The 24,309-nt window shown below is 36.5% G+C and overlaps 1 protein-coding gene across 2 annotated transcripts in view; it reads right to left on the reverse strand.

The window, feature by feature from the left end:
- PLXNA2 (plexin A2) overlaps window positions 1-24,309 on the reverse strand; it is a 275,925-nt gene that overhangs the window by 108,382 nt on the left and 143,234 nt on the right. For both annotated transcript variants that reach the window (XM_039320077.1, XM_039320076.1), the window contains one exon: window positions 5,057-5,208. In XM_039320077.1, coding sequence (XP_039176011.1) covers window positions 5,057-5,208 — 152 coding nt within the window. The remainder of the gene's footprint in view (window positions 1-5,056; window positions 5,209-24,309) is intronic.

The raw sequence follows: 24,309 nt of genomic DNA on the forward strand, positions 1-24,309 counted from the left end.
ACTTTTGGCGGGCTCAGCAGGGCAGAGACAGCCTGGACATTTCCTATTGGCTTTTGAAAGCCAATAGAATTAGACACTATTCAAGAGAGTCTATTCTATTGGCTTTCAAAAGCCAATAGAATAAAAGGGAGTAGCACAGCTAAGGAAAAGGGGAAAAAAATGGCGGACTGCGTTGTTTGGCGACCCCCATGAAATGGTCGTTCGACCCCAAATGAGGTCCCGATCCACAGGTTGAGAACCACTGCTATAGATCACAGGTGTCAAACTCACCACATCACGTGATGTGTCGCAACATATTGCAACTTGTTTTGCATTGCTGGAACTGGGGTGGGCATGGACTCTGTATAATGCAACCAGCCCATGGTTTGCAGTTTGACACCCCTGCTATAGATATTGTTGAAATAATAGTACCCAAAGCCATCTTCCAGGTGACAGGAACTCATAAAATACAATCATTTAAATGTCTTAAAGTTTAGCATTAAATGAAGATTCCAGGAGGATGTTATATACATAGCAGAACATTTCAAAAGGAGGATCCTGACCGAAGCTTTTTGACATGCTGATGAAATGTTACAGAAACATATGAAATACAATCCAGCATAAGAGAATATTCAAAACACCTGCCAGGTAAGACTGTTAAGGATGCAGGGACTGTTGAATCAAGACTGAGAAACATCACTATTGGAAACCCAATAGGGAGACAACTTTTTCCTCTTAACTACTGTTAAGATGTCCTCCAGGTGAGCTCATAAATAGACTGAGCCACCTGAAATAAGATGTTAAGATAAAAGAATGGTCTGGTTGGAATCCTGATTATAATGTAAATGGGCTAGCTGTTTCCTCTTAATCTCCAGATTTGAAACTATAATTATCTTTTGAATCTGGGTGCAATAAAAGTGGCCATTATGTTTAGCAGGACAAATATGTATTAGATCTAAAAACCCAAAGCTTCCTAGATTAGAAGTGAGAGATTGAGATCTTGTGTGTTAACATACATGCCTTAACTTTCTGCAAATTAGAGGAACAGCAGGAAGAGCATATAGGAGGCCCTGGGGATATCTAATAGTCAAAGCTGTGATTGCTTTTATGGTTGATTGGCAATGCAAAAATGTCCACAAAGGATATGAAATGCTGCCAAAGATGGCAGGACTCAGATTCTGCTATCTTGGATCTAGTCCCCCTGACTGATCCAACCTGTAACTGAAATGAAATGAGCAGAAATACACAATATTCTCCTGAAAGACTGATGACAGAAAGGTTTGCCTGTCAATGCATCAGAGGTGCTGCCTGCATCAGAAAATGAATCTTGATCTTCCCTGATGTTGAAAATATGTTCTTGTAGTTATTTTGACTGTGACAATGATAATGTGATGGATTAGCAGAGGCTGAAAACATGCAGGAACAAATGGTTCCATTAAACCAATTGCCTGGTTTCCAGTTTCTTGGCCAACAAGGCACCTGTCTTATGTATGGAGTTTCCAGTGTTTTGATACCTACATCACATTTCTTTTCTTCAGATTGGAGGACATGACCAAAGTATCTTTTTTAAAAATTCTAGTTAGTAACAGCAAAACTTAATAAGTATTGAAAGTTAATTGATTTGGATTTGAAGGGCAGAAGAAGAGACTGAGAACAGGCTGTTGCTCAGGGCATCTATGGGAGTCACCACATATCCTGAAGCCTCACTATAGACTTTAGATCAGTCATTGCAGGACTAATCTGACAAACTGTTGTGTGAATTGTCTCCTTAACTCTGAAGAAAAAACATAGCTTTCTCCACACCCAGAATCTCCTTTAGGTATTCTAAGTAATTTTAAAGAGATAGATAGTTGTTCTCAAAGTTTACTATGAATTGCAGGTGTTGCAAACATATCTCTCAATCCATATTTGTAGACAATCAAAATAGTATCCCAATAATAATATGTGACCCCCTTGACTCTGAACATAAGCCATCATCATCAAATCCAGGTTGCAGAAGGTAAACTGTATAGCATGAGATCTTCGTGTTAGAAACAGTGTTTTGCCAATGAAGGAGAATATTTGTAGCTCGGGGTTGAAATGAGGGGTCTTTGGTGCTCTCTGAGCTTGCTTGTTTTCTTGCAGACATTTCATTACCCTAACTAGGTAACATCATCAGCACTAGTAAGGAGTGCTGTTTGCTGTCAGTTTATATTCTGGTGTCTAACCTGTCTATGTGGATGGGTGGGCAGGGTCTTAGGGATTCTTTGATGGGGCTGTTTATTAATGGCTCTTTGACAGTTTGTTGATTGAGATATTGCTTACTTGATTGTTGGTCTGAAATTGACCTTGGAGTTAATCTATGCTGATCTGAGTGCTGATTACTGATGGAGAGGTGCTGGAATCTTTTTCTCATTTGGGCTAATTGATTGTCTCTTTTGCATAGCCTATAGATGTTGTTAATGTCTATGTGTCTATTGATGGTTGGTTTGTCAGAGTGACAGGCTTCTAGAAATTCCCTGGCATTTTTGGATTTGGCCTGGTCTAGGATTGTCATGTTTTCCCAACTAACCTGAAACTGTAGAGTTAAGCTAAGGCTTTGTTCTTGTCTCTAGCTTAGCTGTATTTGACACTGGTTTTTTTTTTAAAAAGTACTTCAAGAATTTTGATTAATGATTGATAGTGTAGAAAATCATAAGACTACCTGAGAAGACTCTTTTCTACTATCCTCTGTTTTGGCATCCTTCCCTATAATTACAATGATACCTCCAGACGCAAGGCAACCACGCTAAGGACCCTGAGGGACTAAAACATCTTCTGAAAAACAGCTTGATCTTTATTAATAATAATAAAAAATCACCCTTTAGTCTTGGAATTATCAATTATATTTAACACATTATTGAAAATCTCCAGAAAAGGAAATATAGCAATGAGGAAAATTACTCCATAGTTTTTTTGGGAATCATCTGAGGCAACTTTGGGACAAAGATTAACTTCTAATATTTTTCAAACTTTTTAAAAAGAACAGTAAAATCAGATTTTTTTCCCTCACCAGCCAATTACATATCTCCCTTCTGTTTGAAGACATGGGAGGCAAGAACATCAGAAGAGCCTGACAAGAGATGCACTGAGTAGGCCAATATTGTGAAAGATCACTTTTCTTGTTTTTTTTTCTCAGTAGTTGAGTAGCCAAGGGAGTGATTGTGCTCAGATTATTGGGGTTGGGGGAGGAGCATCGGGAAGCTGGACAAGAGCCAGCCTTTTCATCCAGAAGCACAGTGTTTCCCAAACTTGACAATTTTAAGGCATGAGGACTTCAACTCCCAGAATTCCACAGCCAGCAACTCTGGCTGTGGAATTCTGAGAGTTGAAGTCCACATGCCTTAAAATTGTCAAGTTTGGGAAACACTGCAGAAGCACATGTTGGTTGTAAAGACAAAGGAGAAAAAAATGGGCACTGGAAGCTCAATCAACTTTTGAAATCTTCCCAAATTATGGAAAACAATTATGACAGCTGAGAATAGTGGATGGAGATTTCGTTCCCTACCCAATTATACAATTCCAGATCGAACAAGATGCAATTAGCCACAACATAATGCCCCCAAAAGAATAAAGTTAACCTCTTTGATATTAGTCAGTCCTAGAAGAGATCAACCCCGACTGCTCTTTAGAAGGCCAGATCCTGAAGTTGAAACTCAAGTACTTTGGCCACCTAATGAGAAGGAAGGATTCACTGGAGAAGAGCCTAATGCTGGGAAAGATTGAGGGCAATAGAAGAAGGGGACGACAGAGAATGAGATGGCTGGATGGAGTCACTGAAGCAGTAGGTGTGAATTTAAATGTACTCCAGAAGATGGTAGAGGACAGGAAGACCTGGAGGAATGTTGTCCATGGGGTCGCGATGGGTCGGACACGACTTCGCAATTAACAACAACAACAATTTGATATTAAACTCTATTTTCTTTGGTACAAATTAGAGTGTGCCTATTTTAATCTTAGGAAATGTTAAAAATTGTACCTATTTTAGGCCTTTTATATTCATATACAGTATGTTGTACAAAAGCATGTGATCTCCCTTATAACATCTCCCTTATAATAAAGATAGCTGAAGGAAATATATAACTGCACAGGAAGAACAGGCTTGCTGAAGGCTGTTTCCAGTTTATTGTTATAGTTATATATTGATATATATTTATAGTAACCAATAAAACTGTGACACAATAACTAATGTATTTTGCAAGTGTTAATAAAAATCCAATTACATGGTTAGCAGTATCTGGTCCTGCAGAGAGATCCAGTGGTCATTGCTCTTACAAGGAACCTTCTCTATATCTGTTGGCTTTCTATTATTAGATAAAGAAATGTTTTCCACAATAATAGATAATGGAAAGACCACTTTCCCACTATATCTGCCCAGTGTTCTGGCCCCTTGATGCCCAGAAGAATGGAGAAAATGCTAGCTGTGTCTGAAGGAGACACATAGAACTTCTCTGCAGAGTCATCTGTAAATGAAATCTCCTGAGCTGAGAAAGAAAAGATATATTATGTTGGATTCCACTCATTTCTTTTGTATCTCTGAATTCAGAGTTTCTGTGGTGTACTAAAATACCAGAGATCTTCTAATGCAATGGCTAAAGCTAGATTGGTTCGGTTCTCAGTAATTTCTCTACTGAAACTAGCCAGCAGAGCGCAGGCAAAAATTTCATGAAGCAAGCTAGACATAATTGGAATTGGACAATGGCTGCTTTCTCATAGTAAGGATTAATCAAAATGACACCAGGGAATCCCGTTAATTGAAAAATAATATTTTGTCATAATAATTTAGTAGTCTTACAACTTTTTTAATACAAATTAGTGTTTGAAATTTAAGAATGACAATCACAATATTCTTAGAACTGGTCTATTCAGTTGAACTTCTGCTTTTATTCTTGGGTAAAACATTATTTATATTAAGCACTATTATTTGTTTATCTGCTCACATAGAGACCACATAGGAGGAGGAAAGAGTATTAGAGTACTCAAGTTCACTGCCTTGAGTTATTATAAAAACAATAAAGGTGGAATACAAACAAATAAATAAACAAACAAATAAACTCACTGTTCAGCAATAATGTACTGGTCCTCTAGTGGAACACATTCCACACCAGCTACTTGTACATTGTGGGCTATTTCAGAGAAATCCAGCCCCAGGTTAACACCACGAATTGTGACTCGTGTTCCTCCTTCTGGTGGACCTGACAGTGTTAGGATCTGGGAAAGTAAGAAGAACAAGCATTGACAATAGAAACAAACTTTGGCTTTATAAAACAAGAAAATTGGTGAGAAAAATATAAATGGTTCTACAAATGGTTCTGAGAATGATCTAGATTCTTTTTTTTTAAAAAAATAAGTTTTATTAAACATTATAAGGAGAATATAACAACTAATACAAAATAGAGAGAACAAAGAAACAGAAGAAAAAGCAAAAGTGCAGTGAGAAAGAATGAAAAGAAGTAGAAAGAATCAGCTTACAATTTCTTCTGCTCCAAATATAAATATGGTTACAAAATTGTCTCTTATTCTATGATTACAAAAGAGCTCACTTTTTTCTATTATCATTTTTTTTCTAATAATTAGAATCATAAGACATAAGAGCATTTTTTCTGTTCCATGCAAAAATTCTAAAAGGAATCAGTTATAAATGTAGATATTATCTTTTCCCTGATAAAGAAACTTAATTATGCCATGTCTGCAAGCTTCATCATTTTTACCAGTCACTCCTCCACTGTGGATAGTGTAGAACTTTGGTGTATTACTGCTACTATGTGGATAATTTGGTGACATAGCCACAAATTCTGGAGCCAACCCAGCCATGGAGTCGAGAAGCTCAGGCAGGGAAGTCACTACACAACAGGGAGGCTGGTACAATAGCAGCAGTCCCAACTGAGCCCTACTGATGCTCAATTTAAGAAACAGCATATCTGGTAATGTAAATAGAATGTCCCCTGGACACCTCTCTAGTTTCTTGTATAATCACCACCATTCCACTTCCCCTATCTTGAAGTCTTAGTTGATGCCAAATCTGAAAACTGGCTGTGCAAATCTCAGAGCAGCACTCCACCTTCCTGTCCCAGCCAAGTCTCTATGAAATACAGATTGGCCTTCTCTTTAGAAATTAAATCATTAATACGAGTAGTCTTATTACAGACCAATATAGTGTTACAGATCAATATAGTGTTACAATTACAGACCAATACGGTGTTCAACAGTAATGGGGCCCAGCCTGGGGACTAGAAAGCCTACCATTCTGGGCCTAAGGTATAGTCCAGGAGATTGGTATGTCTCATAGGAATAAATACCTGTGGTTCAGCCCTGTGACTTGATCAATTTAGTGTTTAAAATCTTCTGAATTAATTGTATGTATCTATATCCATTTCTTTCTCTTTTTTTTACACATCCAAGAGACATCTAGCTTCCAATTCTTCCCACTTCATTCCCCTGATTAGTATAGTAGTTCAAAATCTCTTTTCTCAGGAATGTAATGTGGGAGAATTTATGAAGTCATAATGAATAGCTTGAATAATGAATATGTCTAGAGGTAGCTAAGGCTGAGATAACACATTTCTGGTCTAAGTGCTTTGATGAAACAATATATTCAGCCTAGGCTTGTGAATATAGAATGTCATATACAGTGTTTTAGTGATTGTTTTTGAAGTGTAGAATCTCTTCATGACACATATAGCCATATATATATCTCACAGAATGCCAGTAAATTGTAAAGCATCCAGTTTATTAAGAATACAATTCATATACATACTTAAAATATATCTAATATGAAGAACATTGAAAAGTGTTCATCTAAATAGAGAGGATCACTATGGGAAGTTGTGTTTAATGAGGCAATACACAATATGCTTGGAAATGAAGCATTAAATGGCACTTAATATGCAATGAAGTGTGAGTTGCCCAAGAAATCTGCAGTATTTCCAAGTACAGTAATTTGAACATCAGCACATATGAATATGCTCTCTGAACATTGCAGGAGCAGAAATAATTTAATGGTCTGTGACTATAAAACATCAACGCTGGCAATACTGTTACTGGGATAAGACAAAATGAGAAAGCAAGCTTATGCGCTCTCCAGAACTTTCATTAAACAGCAGGTTAAGCAATAAGGAAAGGAAACCAAAAGCAGGAATAAAGGTTTAAGTCAAACTATCATTAGCTTCAGTGTTTTCTCCCTTTTTTTAATCGAATGAATAGCAGTCTCAGGTAAAATGCAAAATATTTTAATACTGTATACAAAAACTATACAATTCTAGGATTAGGCAAACCATATATATAAACAAAAGGATGAAGAAGGTTTAGGCATACTGAATTTGAAACATTATTGTGATGCCTTTCACCTAAGATATTTCATTTCATTAGGAATTAATATGTCAATAGGTACAAAGGAAGTTAACCTAAGTACTCTGGTTATAGTAATAGCACTCTCAAATCCATATTTGAGAGGAAAGGTGAATGGTTCAACTAATTGCTGATAAATGTTTGTAACATATGAAAATAAGTTTATTAAATACAAAAATAGTATTTTGTACAATTAAAACTGTAGAATGAAAATCCTATTACTACTGTTATTAATGTTAAATATACATTAGGCGAAAGGATTAGTTACATGTTCCCATTTGATTCCAAGGTAGTAAAATTCAACAATTCCTTTATTAATGAATTTGATCTCATCAGTTATTAACAGACAACATTTAAGGAATTTAATCCTTTAAAACAGAGAAATAACTTCAATATCCTACAATATAGCACGGTAAGTTGTCTTGAACCTGAAAAAAATCTGGAAGGATAATTTGAAATTGGAGGTGCTGGCTGTGTGCCCATTAGTCTTTTGTGTTGTAACGACTTGGGTAATGGGTTGTGTGGTAACATCCTGAAATCTAGTGTAGTGATATCCTGAGTTCTGTGTTGCAACATACTGGGTGGGTGGCTGTGTTGTAACATCCTGAGCTTTAGCGTTGTAACCTCCTGAGTTCTGTGATGTGATGTCCAGAGCAGATGTCCGGACACTAGATCTCAGGATGTTACCACACAGCCCATTACCCAGGTCATTACAACACAAAAGAGTAATGGGCACACAGCCAGCACCTCAGCCACTCAGGATGTTACGAAACAGCCGAACAATCCACAAACAATAACTCCAACACAGCCAACCAACCTACCTACAGCAACTAAGCCAGCACTCCACACACCCCCACCAATATTTACAGAGAGACGGCAGCTCCGATCACACTTTGCTTGCACAAGCACGAAGCCGAAGACCCAGGCCTAAAGATGACGAGTGGGACCTTGTCGAAACATCGCCAAGATACTCTCAATCTTACACGGGAAAAGACCCAAATACGCCAAGACCTGCACACCTGTACCCGTGAAAATCTATGAAAATAAATACACACACACACACACACACACACACACACACACACACACATGATTAGAAATAAAAACAAAAATGCGACTCTTGGGAGTATTCATATTGTCAAAATAATGATCACCAAGAGAATATCTATCAAAAATAGAATTTAATCCACCAAGCTTTCGTCAAATACATTTGACATCGTCAGGGTTAAAAGGCAAACGCCGGGGGAAGTCTTATATACAGTTGTTTAATGCCTGTTTCCTGGCTCCTGGAGCGTGTCATTGGCCCCAGCTGATCGAGTTGAGTCCCAAGCACACGCCCCACATCAGCACCTATCCTCTTTCCATTGCTAATTTGCATTCTGTCATACATTACTCCGTTAGCTGTTTCAGGGTTGGTCAGGATGGGGGTCAGGATCTTTTCTCCTCCCCTGCTCATAACTCCCCCACCATCCCACACACGGCTTCCCTTAGGGAGCGGGGGTGGGCAATTATTTAAATTGCTTCCAATATCCATGCAAGCCCCAAGATCACTTTGATCTTGTTTATCTATCCCTCGGGGTTGTAACGCAGGCTCATAGTCACAGCCCATGCTATTCCTCCTCCTTCCCTCTTTCCCGTGAGTTCTCCTGAATGATCTACTGTTCATTTCCATGCTTTCTCCCTCGCGCACACTCAGGATGTTTTCTGCCATTATCCCATTGTCAGTGCCTTGTTGTTCTGTCCATTGTTGGTAAGCACCATTCCCACTCATCCCCAATTCTCCATTCTCACTCCGTACGGGGCTCTTCCCCTTTGATTACAGTCGCTGTTTCACTGCGCAGCTTTGTGTTGAGAATGTCAGAGGGGGGTGCCTTCCTCTGCTCGACTGCGACCGAATTATCATAATGTGCCTGGTAGTATCCTCAGGGGGGGATTCATCCTCATTCTCATCGTCCTCATTAGACTTTATTATATTCCGTTTTCCCTCTGGTTCCCCAAGCCCCACTCCATCTCCATTCCGTCCCAAAAAGAGTCTCCTCCCGGCGGGTCGTGACAAACCTAGCCACAGTTGTCCGCTGAAGTTAGTCTGTTGTCAGTCCGGGTGGGAGGAGCTGTCAATAGAGGCTCCATTGGTGTAATTATGCAGGGAGGGGGGCCGGGCGGTATTTTTTTGATTACAAGTTTTTTGATTGGATCCCCTCCACACGTTAGTACGGTTGCTGGCACTCCACATTTTCAGAGCTTGGTGTGCTGCACACAAGTCTACGCGCCGATTGATGGACTCCATTCCTGAAAACCATGCCTCTTTCAGCAGGCGACCTCCTTTTGTCGTGTCGTTGGCCAAGATTTGGGCATTCTCAAAATCAAAGCAATGATCGTATTCTGCTACATGGGCCCAAATCTGTGAATGTTGTTCGCCTCGTCTAATAGCCAACCTATGCTCATGTAGACGAGTCTTAAGTCTTTTTGAGGTCTCGCCTATATAATTACTCTGGCACCCCGTGCAGTTGATCACGGTAGGGAGCTGATCCTTGGGGCGCATCACTTTAGCTCGTAGGGTCTGAGTAGGTTTGTGGGCTATCTGTATATTGTGGGGTGCCAGAAGCCTGGCTGTGGTTTCTGACACATTACTAATGTACGGTAGAGACACCCATACGGTTCGTATCAGGGGTTCCTCGCTGTCCGTTTCGGGGGTCTGATACCATACTGTGTCGCTTAATAAACTTTAGGGGGTACCCATTCATCCAGCATATGCAAAATAGATGTTTCCTTTCTTCTGCCTTAGACTCCATGGTGCTGCAGTGCGATTGCACCCGTTTAAACAAGGTCTTAATGCAGCTGGCTTTATGGGAGGCCGGATGGTTGCTATGGTAGTGGAGGATTCGATCCGTATGAGTGGGCTTCCGATAGACCTTGGTGTTCAAAGTTCCATCTAAGGAACATTGGACCAATATGTCCAAAAAGGCTATCGAGCCCCGGATCTCCTCCTCCACCGTAAATTTAATGTCCGGATATATTGAGTTTAACACTCCCATAAAGTCAGCTAGATGACACCGTTTGATGACAGCAAAGGTGTCGTCAACATACCGTGCCCAAAACTTGGGCTGTTGATGGGTCATGGTCTCATGTTCTAATTGTTGGAGAACTGTTTCTGCCACCACGCTGGATATTGGGGAGCTCCCTACCGCTGAGAGATCAGCTATAGTTTATAAGATCAACTGCATGAGGTGCCAGAGTAATTATGTAGGCGAGACCTCAAAAAGACTTAAGACTCGTCTACATGAGCATAGGTTGGCTATTAGACGAGGCGAACAACATTCACAGATTTGGGCCCATGTAGCAGAATACGATCATTGCTTTGATTTTGAGAATGCCCAAATCTTGGCCAACGACACGACAAAAGGAGGTCGCCTGCTGAAAGAGGCATGGTTTTCAGGAACGGAGTCCATCAATCGGCGCGTAGACTTGTGTGCAGCACACCAAGCTCTGAAAATGTGGAGTGCCAGCAACCGTACTAACGTGTGGAGGGGACCTAATCAAAAAACTTGTAATCAAAAAAATACCGCCTGCCCCCCCTCCCTGCGTAATTACACCGATGGAGCCTCTATTGACAGCTCCTCCCTCCTGGACCGACAACAGACTAACTTCAGCGGACAACTGTGGCTAGGTTTGTCACGACCCGCCGGGAGGAGACTCGTTTTGGGACGGAATGGAGATGGAGTGGGGCTTGAGGAACCGGAGGGAAAACGGAATATAATAAAGTCTAACGAGGATGATGAGAATGAGGATGAATCCCCCCCTGAGGATACTACCAGGCACATTATGATAATCCGGTCGCAGTCGAGCAGAGGAAGGCACCCCCCTCTGACATTCTCAACACAAAGCTGCGCAGTGAAACAGCGACTGCAATCAAAGGGGAAGAGCCCCGTACGGAGTGAGAATGGAGAATTGGGGATGAGTGGGAATGGTGCTTACCAACAATGGACAGAACAACAAGGCACTGACAATGGGATAATGGCAGAAAACATCCTGAGTGTGCGCGAGGGAGAGAGCGTGGAAATGAACAGTAGATCATTCAGGAGAATTCACGGGAAGGAGGAGGGAAGGAGGAATAGCATGGGCTGTGACTATGAGCCTGCGTTACAGCCCCGAGGGATAGATAAACAAGATCAAAGTGATCTTGGGGCTTGCAGGGATATTGGAAGCAATTTAAATAATTGCCCACCCCCGCTCCCTAAGGGAAGCCGTGTGTGGGATGGTGGGGGAGTTATGAGCAGGGGAGGAGAAAAGATCCTGACCCCCAACCTGACCAACCCTGAAACAGCTAACGGAGTAACGTATGACAGAATGCAAATTAGCAATGGAAAGAGGATAGGTGCTGATGTGGGGCGTGTGCTTGGGACTCAACTCGATCAGCTGGGGCCGATGATACGCTCCAGGAGCCAGGAAACAGGCATTAAACAACTGTATATAAGACTTCCCCCGGCGTTTGCCTTTTAACCCTGATGATGTCAAATGTATTTGACGAAAGCTTGGTAGATTAAATTCTATTTTTGATAGATATTCTCTTGGTGATCATTATTTTGACTATATATATATATATATATATATATATATATATATATATATATATATATATATATATATATATATATATTAATGAGCAAAAGAAAATGATTTCTGTTATTGCCTGTTAATTTGTTATAGCAAAATATTGGGACTACAACCTTCATTAATTTTGTTCTATATAAGTTTAGTTTTTTGCTTTGCTTTGTTTGAAGAATCAATACAATAGAGAACCTTGGTGAAACCCCCATCACAATTAAGAATGAATTTATTCTTTATTTTTGTTTCTTTTTTAACTCTTCATTTCTATTAATGGCTCAATTATAAGAAAGAATGTAGGAGAAGATAGCAGAATATCAAGGAGCTGCTGCACAGAGAATCAAATAATTGTTAATCCCCATTTTGAAAATACAAAATCTAGCAATGATCTAGAAGCCTGATCATGTCTAAGTGAAAATAATACATTTGTCATAAGAAACAAAAGTAAAGAAAAATATAGCGGGATTTTATTGTTTCTTTCTCTATATGAAACAAATTGAAGGTGCACTGAAAACTATTATTAAGGTTTAGAGAGTACATAATCCTGAAAAAATAGTAACTGTTTAGCTTCTCCTTTAAAAGGACTGCTTGACTCTAGATTAAGGAACATTTCAAATGGATCATCTTGGCTTCTTTTCTCTTTTTTTCTATAAAAATAAAAAGAACTCCCATCACTGAAAGAATTCTAATGAGAAATGAGTTTCATGCATATTTAATTATAATTCACACTAATGAAATCATTACATCTAATAGATTAAAAACAAACCTGAATGGTCACATCAAAATCCCATTGTTTGAGACTGCTGCATACTAAAGGCCTAAATACCTTCAATTCTTTATTGCTTTCTAAGTTTTAATCTCTTTTTAAAATACTGCCTTAAACATTGTGATACAGTTACATATTTAAATTTTCTTCCATGTTTACTGAGGTGATAAAGTTATTTATTACGGAAGGAAAACTGAGAATCTCACATTTTTAGCACACAGTATTTAAAACAATGCTTTAGAAAAGTAAAGAGAATCAGTTTGGTCTAGTGGTTAAGGCACTAGGCTAGAAAGTGGGAGATAATGAGTTCTAATCCTGCCTTAGGCATAAAAGCCACCTGGGGTGACTTTGGGCCAGCCACCCTTTCTCAGCCAAACCCAACTCACAAGCTTGTTGTTCTGGGGAAAATAGGAGGAGGGAGCATTAGATATGTTCACTGCCCTGAGTTATTCATAAATATATTAAAGGTGAAATTGAAGGTAATCTTCTCAGATACTGCATTTTCAGTAGAACATGCATTTAGATTCATGTTGCAGTAAGATGTCTTACTTCTTACTGCATTATCTTGGAAATATTGTACATTGATACATTCTGTCTTCCATAGATACTCATCTCGTTCCTTTCATTCCTTGCCTTTGTAGTGGGGTGTGAAATATCACCAAAAAGATTCATCTACTTCATTAGAAGTGCTCATTAAACACTTCTGATTCTAATACTCTATCTGCTACACTGCAGGGTTCCACACATACCCAATATGTGATTTTCATTCATACTAAATATAGCACATTTGATTTATTTTCCAATACTCATTTTAATGAATCTATTTGTATGTGTTATATAATCAAATTACTACTGAGAGGAAGAAGCCATTCTTAGAGATATGTGGTGTGTTTATTCACTTCTGCAGGCTTATAAGACAAGGCATTTACTTATTTTATCCCACCCAGCATAGTGTAATCTCACCACTGTATCAGCACTATTCAAAAACCATGTAAGAAGAGACAGAACATCTTTGCCTCTTTCTATTCAGACTTGTATAATAAAATGGGCTAAGAACTTTAGTTATAACATAAAGACGATCATTGTGAAAGAATATGGGTAAAGGGATTCAAATTTACATTGTGTAAATTATATAATATTATATATTAATATAATAGCTTTTTAAATAAAATAATATATCATTGATACATGAAAGCAGACAAATTATTTAGAGTGTATAAAAGTACGTTTTGCTGGTGCTTAAAATGTGAAAAACATGGAGGGACATTTTACTATGCATGGTGGACTTATGAAAAAAATGGATACATATTTATGATGATGCAAATAATGTTAAACAATATTAAGATGAAATTGGAGCTATTCTTACTGGGAGTTATGATAATCAATTGGAAAAGATTTACAGAAGAGTGATTTAATATATGGTAGCTTCAACAAGATGAATATATGAATAATAATGGAGAAACTCTAAAAAAAAAAAGCCCAAAGAGATGGAGTGTAAAACTGAAAAATTTAGCAAAAATGGCAAAACTGACCTATCTGATCAGGAATGAAACAAGGAATACTTTTATAGAAGTCTGGAAAACCTTTATGGACTTTTTGCTGAAAATGGAAAATGGTGATTTCTGAATTTGCTGATTGAAAAAAAGGATTGAATATGGGACAGAAGGGATGTCTGTAATGTAATCTTAAAAAGGAAGTAAGGATAATAGTTGCTCTTTTTAGTTGCTGCAGAGAAGATTAAAAGTTACTTTATATACTGTATATGTTTTTCTTTTTCTTTGACATTGGTTTTGCCCTTTTAAATTCTTTTTCTAACTTTTATTGATGTGTTTTCATGTTTATCTTTTATCTGTCAAAATAAAGAAGAAATGTCAGGTTAGACTACTTCATTTAATTTATGTAGCAATCTACTTTGATCTCAATCTAATTAACCATTATTTGAATATAGATTTGAGGGTAATTTCTCAGCAACTGCATCAACTTCTTTCCTGCACAGATGCCTTAAAACCAGATGTGTGAGTTTGTATAGCACATTGTTTAAAGGTACTACCAGCAAACTCAACTCTCTTTTAAGCAACTACTAGACCTCAAACTGCATTTTATCATGCAATGTTTTCTTCTGTTCTTTCTACTATGAACTAAATTCTAGCCCACTCTCAAGGCTAGAAGCAATAATATTAAATCTAGCATATGCATTCTGCTCCTTCAGCTTCTGAATCATGTCAGACAACCAAGAATTGTGGAGGCAGCTGCTATGCCTAGTATGTTGGAACATAAGAAAACTTGTGGGAGGCTGCAGCTGGTGGCAGAAACTTTTGCTGAGAAATTAGGCTTCCTTTTTATAGACTTTTATAAAAGCCAATAACCTTAAATGGCCTGACAGTTACTTTAGAGAACTTTATTAAGTTCCACTTTGGACAAACTCTGAATGTTAAATATCACATTTTATGAGGGAGCTAGGCAGTCACACCTCCTTAAATGTCTTTTTTAAGAACTAAAAGCTACCTTTTTATAGTACATCTCTGAAATAGCCATTTTAATTTCCAAATGTAGAAGAAGGTATCCAGTATTTATTACATTAAAAACAGAAGGACAATATTTATGTGTCCATAATTTCTGGTTCCACTGAGGGCTTGCAGTATAACTTGGGTAAATGCTTTCTTAAAATTGGCCATCAGGTTCTAGAACAATCATAATAATGTATCAACTCATTGGCACATTATGGTCTGGAATAAGCAATGTTGCAATTTATTATGTTTTCAAAAAGTTTCAGCATGTAAACTAAGTCACTATCTTAATGTATTTGAATATCTGATGACAGTCCTTTTGTCAATCTGCTCCTGCAGATGCTGCTTGTTGGCAAAAAACATTAGCTTATCTTCCATTAAATGTGGAAGAATTTGTGTCTGGCTATACCTATCATGGCAATTATTTTCTAAAAACAAATCCCTTCCCTATGATTGCCATTTCATGAAAATGCTCACATGTCTTCTAATTCCAGATGTAGCCACCATGCATCTGAAATCTAAAATGAATGATGTGCTGCACTGACACAAGGAGGCAAATATCTCAGATTAGCTGTGAACACAGCTCATCCTAAACTTCTATTCCCTGTGACCAGTGCTTTTTTCCTAAAATAATAATAATAATAATAATAATAATAATAATAATAATAATAATAATAATAATAATAATAATAATAATAATAATAATAAAAAGTGCCGGAACTTACACATGTCATACAACCTGCCTTGCCTACCCTACAAGGTTCCATCCAAAAAAGGTGCCAGAACTCTGTTCTGGACGTTCTATGAGAAAAAATAAACAAACCCTGCCTGTGACTAAATTAAAACCTTATTTGTTTTATGAGTTCACTCTCTATTCCCACAACTGATCTCCAGTAATATTCTTCCAAAAATTTATAAGTACTTTAAAATATGTCAGTTTCTTTGCTCTATTACTTCCTCTCTAATGTGTCTTAACTTTTTTCTTTTTCCCCGTTTTTTCTTTTTCTTTTATTTCTCATTCCACTTATTTTAGAATTTGAAAGCCATATTACTTAGCACCAATCCCCATTTAAAGAGACAATTACTCATACACTTTCCATTTCATTTAGCCTTAGTTGTGTTCTAAAAACACTTATTTCATTCTCTTGTCTTTGCCTCAGTTCCCATTTTCTTTTGTGAATTCAGCCTGGGGACTAAAAGCTTTAATCTATTCATCATGTAGTGTCGATTAGAGTCTGCTTTCTATAGTTCACACTCTGTAGTGTGTCTTGTATCATTTTTCTCTGCAAAGCATCATGTGTCTACAAAAGACATAATACCAAAATCAAATTGCATTATATTATGCTATGCAGTCTAAAGTTTGGTACTGTTAATGTGTACAGATCACCTATATGCAATGGTTCGTGTTCTTGACAGTTATTTTCCCTACAACAGTATGCTTATTTTTAAAATGCTTTTGCTGAAGCAATTGCATGACAAATTGAAGTGTTTTGCCCTCTCTCAGTAAACCCACAGCTTGCCTTTTTCTTTTTCTCCTCTTTGAGAGGCTGTTCAATTTTTTTAAAAAACCAAACTGGAGTTAACAAAACCTGACTACAGTGTCAAAGGCTGTGTGTTGCCTTTTTATTTTCTAAATGTCTTGACCTGGAAAATATCCAAACCAGATATCCAGTCTGACCTAGATTTAACTGCCACTAATTGAACAGTTCTGAAGGAACTGTGTCAAAATGTTGCTGCTGGGTTAGAACAGATGCATTCAATTAATTACAGCTGGAGAATTTTAGTCATAATCACTGAAGGTAGCAATATTTGAAAGATCCTATTTGTATAGAGCCTGTTAAATAAAAGTGGATCAGACCTGAAATCCAGGCAACTGCCCTATCTACGAATACAGATAAACAAGCTAGCAAACTGCACTATTGAAGTTTAATAAATGTTGGTTATGTGGAGTCCTTGGTACTCTCCGAGTTTGGTTGTTTGCTTGTTTGCAGTTGCTTACCCAAATGGAAACATCAGTGTTAGTGAATATAGAGTTTGCTTCCTGTTTACATACAATAGCTTGCCCTGCCAGTGTTGGTATCCATGTGATTTTTTTCTCCTAGGTAATACCTTAATTAGGGTATTTGTTGTCTGCATGATTGTTTGCTCCTTGGCATTTTCTTGATTAGGGTATTTGTCTGATTGTTTGTCTCCTTAGTAGTTTCTTGATTAGGGTCATTTTTCTGTTTGTCTGGTGATTATCCCTGCTTATCTGAGTGTTGGTTGCTGAAGAGGATGTGTTATTGTTTTTGTTTCCTTCTGAGATTTATTTATTTATTTATGAGACTTATATACCGCTTTAAGTGCAAGCACTCTCTAAGCGGTGTACACCAGTAAGCAATGTATATATATATTTACATTGCCCCCAACAATCTGGGTCCTCATTTTACCTACCCCGGAAGGATGGAAGGCTGAGTCAACCTTGAGCCGGTGAGATTTGAACCGCTGACCTGCTGAACACAGTCAGCTAAAGTGGCCTGCAGTACTGCGCTCTAACTGCTGCGCCACCTTGGTTCTTTTGAATGGTGTATAAATGTAGTTTATCTCTATGTGTCTAATGATGGAATGCCAAGCTTCCAGGAATTCTTTAGTGTTTTGGGATTTAGCTTCATCTAGAATGCTCAGTTTCCCAGTTGTATCTATGATTGATTTTATCCATGTATTTGAAATTAAGGAGTTTTCAGAAATTGGTTATATAGAAATTCCCACTCCCAAAATAATACTGTATATATGCTTTTTCAAAATAATTTGATCTATGAAAGTATAATCTGAGACTTTTTTAGGATTGGTTGGTTTGAAGTAGACTCTCAAAATGATATTGCCATTATTTTGTTCTCCCTTTATTTTCATTAAAAAGCTTGTAGATATAAACCAAACTGAAATATGATTTAAGCTCTCTATAAACTCATGTTGACACTTAATAAAAATAGGAATTGCATACAAGTAATCTGTCTTCCCATTCTCCACACCCCAAGTCCTGTTTGCTGCCTCATTTTGGCAGGGTTATGGTTTTAGTGTCTGGGAGGGATGAGTGAAGAATAGGAGTATATGCCAAGGGTTACCCAAGGTGGGAAAGTCATTTCAGCTGCCCTAGCAGGCACATATACTGGGCAGCAGCAATATAGGAAGATACTGGAGGCAGATACTTCAGTGACAATAGTAAAGGCATCAATTCATATTGCATGGGAGAAGGCAGTGGTAAAGCATTCCTGCATTTTTACCAAGAAAACTCACATTAAAACAATTGACATTACAGTGTCAGCTGATGGGCTACTGACATGCTATTGAGGAAGAACTGAGGATATTTCTAAGATCCTTTCCAACTCTGTTATTCTGTTAATTCTGTTAAAACCCACCAAAACATGGCAAACAACAGAAGAAAAATCAGTATAATGGTTCTGAGTAACCTAGGTCAGCAAATATGGAGAATGATAGAGTGGTCAACAGATTGGAAGATGTCAATTTACATTACAGAGAGACTTAACAATGTGTGTAAACTATTGTACAATTTCCTTAATTTCACATGCTAGCAAAACAATGCTTATGACCAGTGCTTTTTTTGTAAAAAAAAAAAAAAAAAAAGGCGCCAGAACTCACACATGTCATATAACCCGCCTTGCTTACCCTCAAGGTTCCATCCAAAAAAGGTGCCGGAACTCCATTCTGGGCGTTCTATGACAAAAAAAGCCCTGCTTATGACCATCCAATGCTAATTAGAGCTTTACATGGAAAAAGTGATGCTTGATGTTCAAGCTGCTTTTAGAAATGGTTGCAGAAAATGAGACATGCTGGACAATTGAGAAAGCTAAATAATATTTTAAAAAGTTACTATATGCTTCAGTAATTAAAGAAAGACTTTTGATTGTATCAATCACATCAAGCCATGGAAAGTGTTCAGAAAAATTGGAATGTATAGGTCAGATCAGGAAGCCACAATATGGACAGTACATGGTGAAACAGACTGGTTACAAGAGAGCAAAGGAGTGTGACAATGCTGCATATTTGCTCTTTATTTATTCAATATATATGCCAAGTATATATTAAGGAAAGCTGGATTGTAAGAAGCTGAGCATTGGTTTTAAAAGTGGAGGAAGAAGCATAAAAATTCGTGAATCACCCAAAATAAAGGGAATAGAGATTAATAAAAATGATTATAAATGAAGGTCTTTTGCAGATGACTTGGTTGTTACTTTGTCTCAACCAACTCATTCCGTAGTGGAGTTGTTACAATTGATAAATCAATTTGGACAAGTTTCCGGTTTTAAAGTTAATAATAATAAAACTAAAATATTACCAAAAAATATGACTAATTTGGATACGGATACCTTGGTTAGATTGACAGGTTTTGAAGTTGTAAAAAAGGTTAAATATTTGGGGGTATTTTTATCTGCTTCTAATGTAAAATTGTATAAAAATAATTATGAAAAGTTGTGGTTTAAAATACAGAAAGATTTGAATGATTGGGAAAAATTACAATTATCTTTGTTGGGGAGAATTGCTGTGGTTAAAATGAATGTTTTGCCAAAGTTTCTTTTTTTGTTTCAAATGATACCTATTTTAAAGAAAGAGGTAAATTTAGAAGAATGGCAGAAAGGTATTAATAAATTTATCTGGGCGGGGAAAAAACCAAGAGTAAAACTTAAAATTATACAAGATGTTCGAGAGAGAGGTGGACTCAAGGTACCGAATTTGAAACTGTATTATGATGCAGTGGTTTTAACACTGATTAGTGATTGGATTAATTTAGCAAATGTAAATATACTCCTTTTGGAGGGATGGGATTTATTATATGGATGGCATGCCTATTTAATATATAATAAAAAGGTGGATAGGGTTTTTAAGTCTCGTATTTTAAGAATTTCTTTATTGCGAGTTTGAAAGAAATATTACAGAACAGATTCTAGAATTCCATTGTGGGCAATTCCAGGGCATGCAATAGAAGGAATAAGAAAAGGAGTGAAGATGGACAGCATTTCTTATAAACAATTACTTAATTGGGATGGGAAAAGTTGGCAATTAAAATCTATGGATGAATTATTACAAGAAAATATTAATTATTCTTGGTTTCAGTATAGACAATTATTAGAAAGGTGGAGGATAGATCAAAAAGTGGGTTTGATCAGGGAGGATGTGAATCTGTTGAAACAAATTAAAGACCAAAGTCGAACTCATATAAAAAGAATTTATGGTGTTTTAGTGGAATTGGATTCAGAAACAGAATTAGTTAAAGATTGTATGGTTAAATGGGCTCAAAATTTTGAAGAGCCGATTTTATTAGATACATGGGAGATAATTTGGGTGCGGAATGTTAAATTTACGCAAGCTCAAAATTTACGAGAAAATTTTTATAAAATGTTTTATAAGTGGCACTTTGATCCACAAAAGATGTCTCGTATGTATCCAAATCTGCAGCCTAAATGTTGGAGATGTGGTTGTTTGGATGCAACGTATTATCATATTTGGTGGTCATGTAAAAATATAAAGGCTTTTTGGATTAAGATTTGGTGGAATATTCAAAAATTTTTTAATAGAAGGATAAAATTTACACCACAATTGTTTTTGTTAGGTATTATTGTTGATTGTGACGATAAAGAAATTATTTTAATGTTGAATTTAATTACAGCGGCAAGGCTGCTGATAGGGCAATACTGGAAGAAGGAGTTTTGCCTACTTTAGAGGAATGGTTTCTTAAAGTTTCTTATTTATCTGAAATGGCAAAAATTTCGGCTTATTTGAAAGATCAATCGCAAGAGAAATATTTTTTGGTGTGGAAAAGATGGGTGAATTTTATACAGCACAAATATGAGATTAAAAAGTATTATTTAGCTTTTGAATAATTTATGTTTAAGGTAACGATTAGAACTATTGTTTTGTTTTGTTTTTATATATTGGAGTTAAAGTATTTAAAATTTTGTTTTTTGAATGTATTTATAATTGTTTGATGTTTATTTAAGTTGTAAGGTTTTTTCTAGTTTTTATTAACCCTGTATTCAGCTCTGGGAAGGAGGGGGGAGGGTGATGGGGGGAAGGGGGGGTAGGAGAGGGGGATTATTTTATTGTAAAACTGTAAAAATTTTCAATTTAAAAAAAAAAGTCGAGGAAGAAGCATCAATAACTTGCACTATGCTGGTAACAGTACCTGACAGACAAAAATGCGAAGGATATGCAAACTCTAGTAATAAAAATCAAAGAGCAAAGTGGAAAAATGGAACTAAATGACCTTTGCTTCTGCTTTTAGGATTAATAGTAAAGGAACTAGCAGTCAAAACTTTGAAGAAGTAAGATGAGAAGAGTATTGACAACTCTGAAATTTGGTATTGGGAATGACTCCTGAAGATACTGTAAATAGCCAAGAATACAAACCACTGGAACATTGAACAAATCAACTCAAAGTTCTCACTTGAAGCCAAAATAATCAAGCACAAGTTATCTTATTTCAGACACATTATTTCAAGATCTAGCTCTCTGGAGAAGGACTCATCCTGGGAAAGGTAGAAGGAAATAGAAAATGATGATCAGCAGCAAGATGGATTCTGATACAGTACTGATGAGTGCACCATTGGAAGAGCTGAAGGACCAGATTAGGAACAGTTCATTTTGAAGAAAAATCTATCTATATCATGGGTGTCAAACTGCCGGCCCATGGGCCGGATGCGTCATGCCAAAACCGTGCCCATCACATTTCCGGCAATAGAAAAAAAGTCACCATACATGTGACGTTATGAGTTTGACACCCCTGATGTATATGGTTACTAAGAGTCGGTGATGTTATGCAATCATCATAATCATGTTCTACAAATACAATAATCTAAATTACATTAACATATTTCCTATAGAACAAATGCATTTTGAACAGTCTATTTGAAAAGTAACTGTTTTATCCCATTATACTTCTTAATGACTTTGTCCTATGGGCTGTAGTGCCATATAAAAATGGATAGCAGCGACCATCATGCCATCTTAACATTCCTGAATACACTTCTGTAATGATATAGTGATCCAATATAGCATCTGTTTCTGTAATATAAACACAAAGCACCATATTCTGTTGGCCAGGAACTCTGGCAAAAGCTAAATCAAAACATATCAATTTTGTTCTATAGTTCTATTTGTAGCTGGCTATATCCCAACGGATGAGCTCAGCAAGACCTTAGCACATCCACAGTGCTAGTTCATCAACCTGGCACAATCATTCCTTGTGTCTGTCTTAGTTGATAGCACATTCCAAACCTAATTGTTATCTCCTCAAAGCAACTCTATTATTCAGCCTGACACTGCCCCCCCTCATTCCTTTTAGCTGTTTGTTGCTGTAATGTTATATTAATGAGCCCTGCAATAAACGAATTGGAGATCAGAATGCTGCTTGTTCATAAGGAAGTTAATTTTTTATTTATTTAATCACTGAGCTGTAGGCAACAGGGGAAGATTTATGCTATCAAGGGGAACATAGGATGGATCCCAATGACGTGATGTATGAATGGGAAAGATTTTGTGTTAACATGCATGCTATTATTGATTTTCTTTTTATGTCAACAAGTAAAGATCCTTCTAATCTCTATTCCCTCTTGACTTATTACAATTTTAAAAGCTTACCTCTTTACTGCTACTACAAACTTTTCATGAAGCAATCTATTTCTGACAAATATCATCCCCTTTCTTTAAATATTCATTTATAATTTGATATTTAAAAGTTGCTGCAGAGATGTGGTGTTTTATTAAATGAACAGATATGGATATTCTCCTTGAATACTATCCTTTTCAAGCACAATTCTTTTTCTTTGCTGAGTTTAGCTATGATTAACTACAAAACATGTGGTGACACTGATCATTACAACTTGCTAGATTTTTACTCAGCTCAGAATCTGAATACAACTTAAATTGTGTATTCAAACCTGGGTTAATTGCTGATCATAAATAGCTGTAACCATGGCTGATGCTGTTTAAACTGTTATTAGACTAAGCGATAGAATTTATACTTCAGAATTCAGTAGATAGGGGAAAGACCTGAAGCAGGTGGAAAAGAATGCAAAATACTAGGGAAAGACAAAAATATTGTACAGTATAAATAAAAAGATATAGCTGCCAGGAATTAATCAAAAAGAAGAGTAGTAACACTAAAAATGCTGAAAAACCGAAGAGAAATTTGGATGATTTCTTTTTCAATAATTTTATTAAAGTTTACAAATATAAAGATAAAAATATTATACAAACTAAGAAAAACATAAAAACTAAAAAAAAGAAACAAAAGTAGAAACAAATAAAAAGAACCCAGAAAAGAAATAAATATATACAAAATATAACTCTCCCTTCCTGCAGACATGTATAAAAAAGTTGACTAAGTTAACACATTCTCTATTTCATTTTTTAAAAATATCTTCTTCTCATATCTCATTCCATATTAATAATCAAATTACAAAAAAACATCATTCATTCCTACTAAGCAAATCTATCAAGAGCTATCAGAAACATTAACATATATATTTTAAATGTAATCAAAAATCATTTTTATAATCCAAACATATTTTTCTCTAAGAAATAAACAAAAAAATCTGTCCCCATTTATAAACAAATCTTTAAAGCCTTGTCATACAATCCTGATCAAAAAGAAGTCCTATTAACAGCCACCAGAAATCATAACAGATATATTTTAACCCTTTTCCAACCGATTCACTTTATGAATCTTTTCATTTTTTAAAAAAACTTAATCTTTAGTCCCATTAAGTATTTCACACATGATTTCTTATCATTTTCTTTTTTTTTCTTCCAGGAACAGCTTTAATATTTTCTTTTTGTCTTCTTCCAGAGATAGTTTCCTTGGTTCCATACATAACTTTTATAAATTCCGAGTTGCTCTTCTGATTTATTGTTTATGTATTCCCTTTGATTATTAAGAGATCAACTCTTGTTGTCCGTAAATCCATTTGTCATTGTTTTCTATCACTCTTATATCCTGGCATTTTAAAATCCATTTTCAGATCTATATCTTCTTTCATATCACTTTTATAATTCAGCATTTTTTAAAACTCTAAATCCATATTCAAATCAACC

The sequence above is a fragment of the Crotalus tigris genome, unplaced genomic scaffold, assembly GCF_016545835.1.
Source record: "Crotalus tigris isolate CLP2741 ecotype Arizona unplaced genomic scaffold, ASM1654583v1 scf7180000023618.1514416, whole genome shotgun sequence".
NCBI classification, from domain to species: Eukaryota; Metazoa; Chordata; class Lepidosauria; order Squamata; family Viperidae; genus Crotalus; species Crotalus tigris.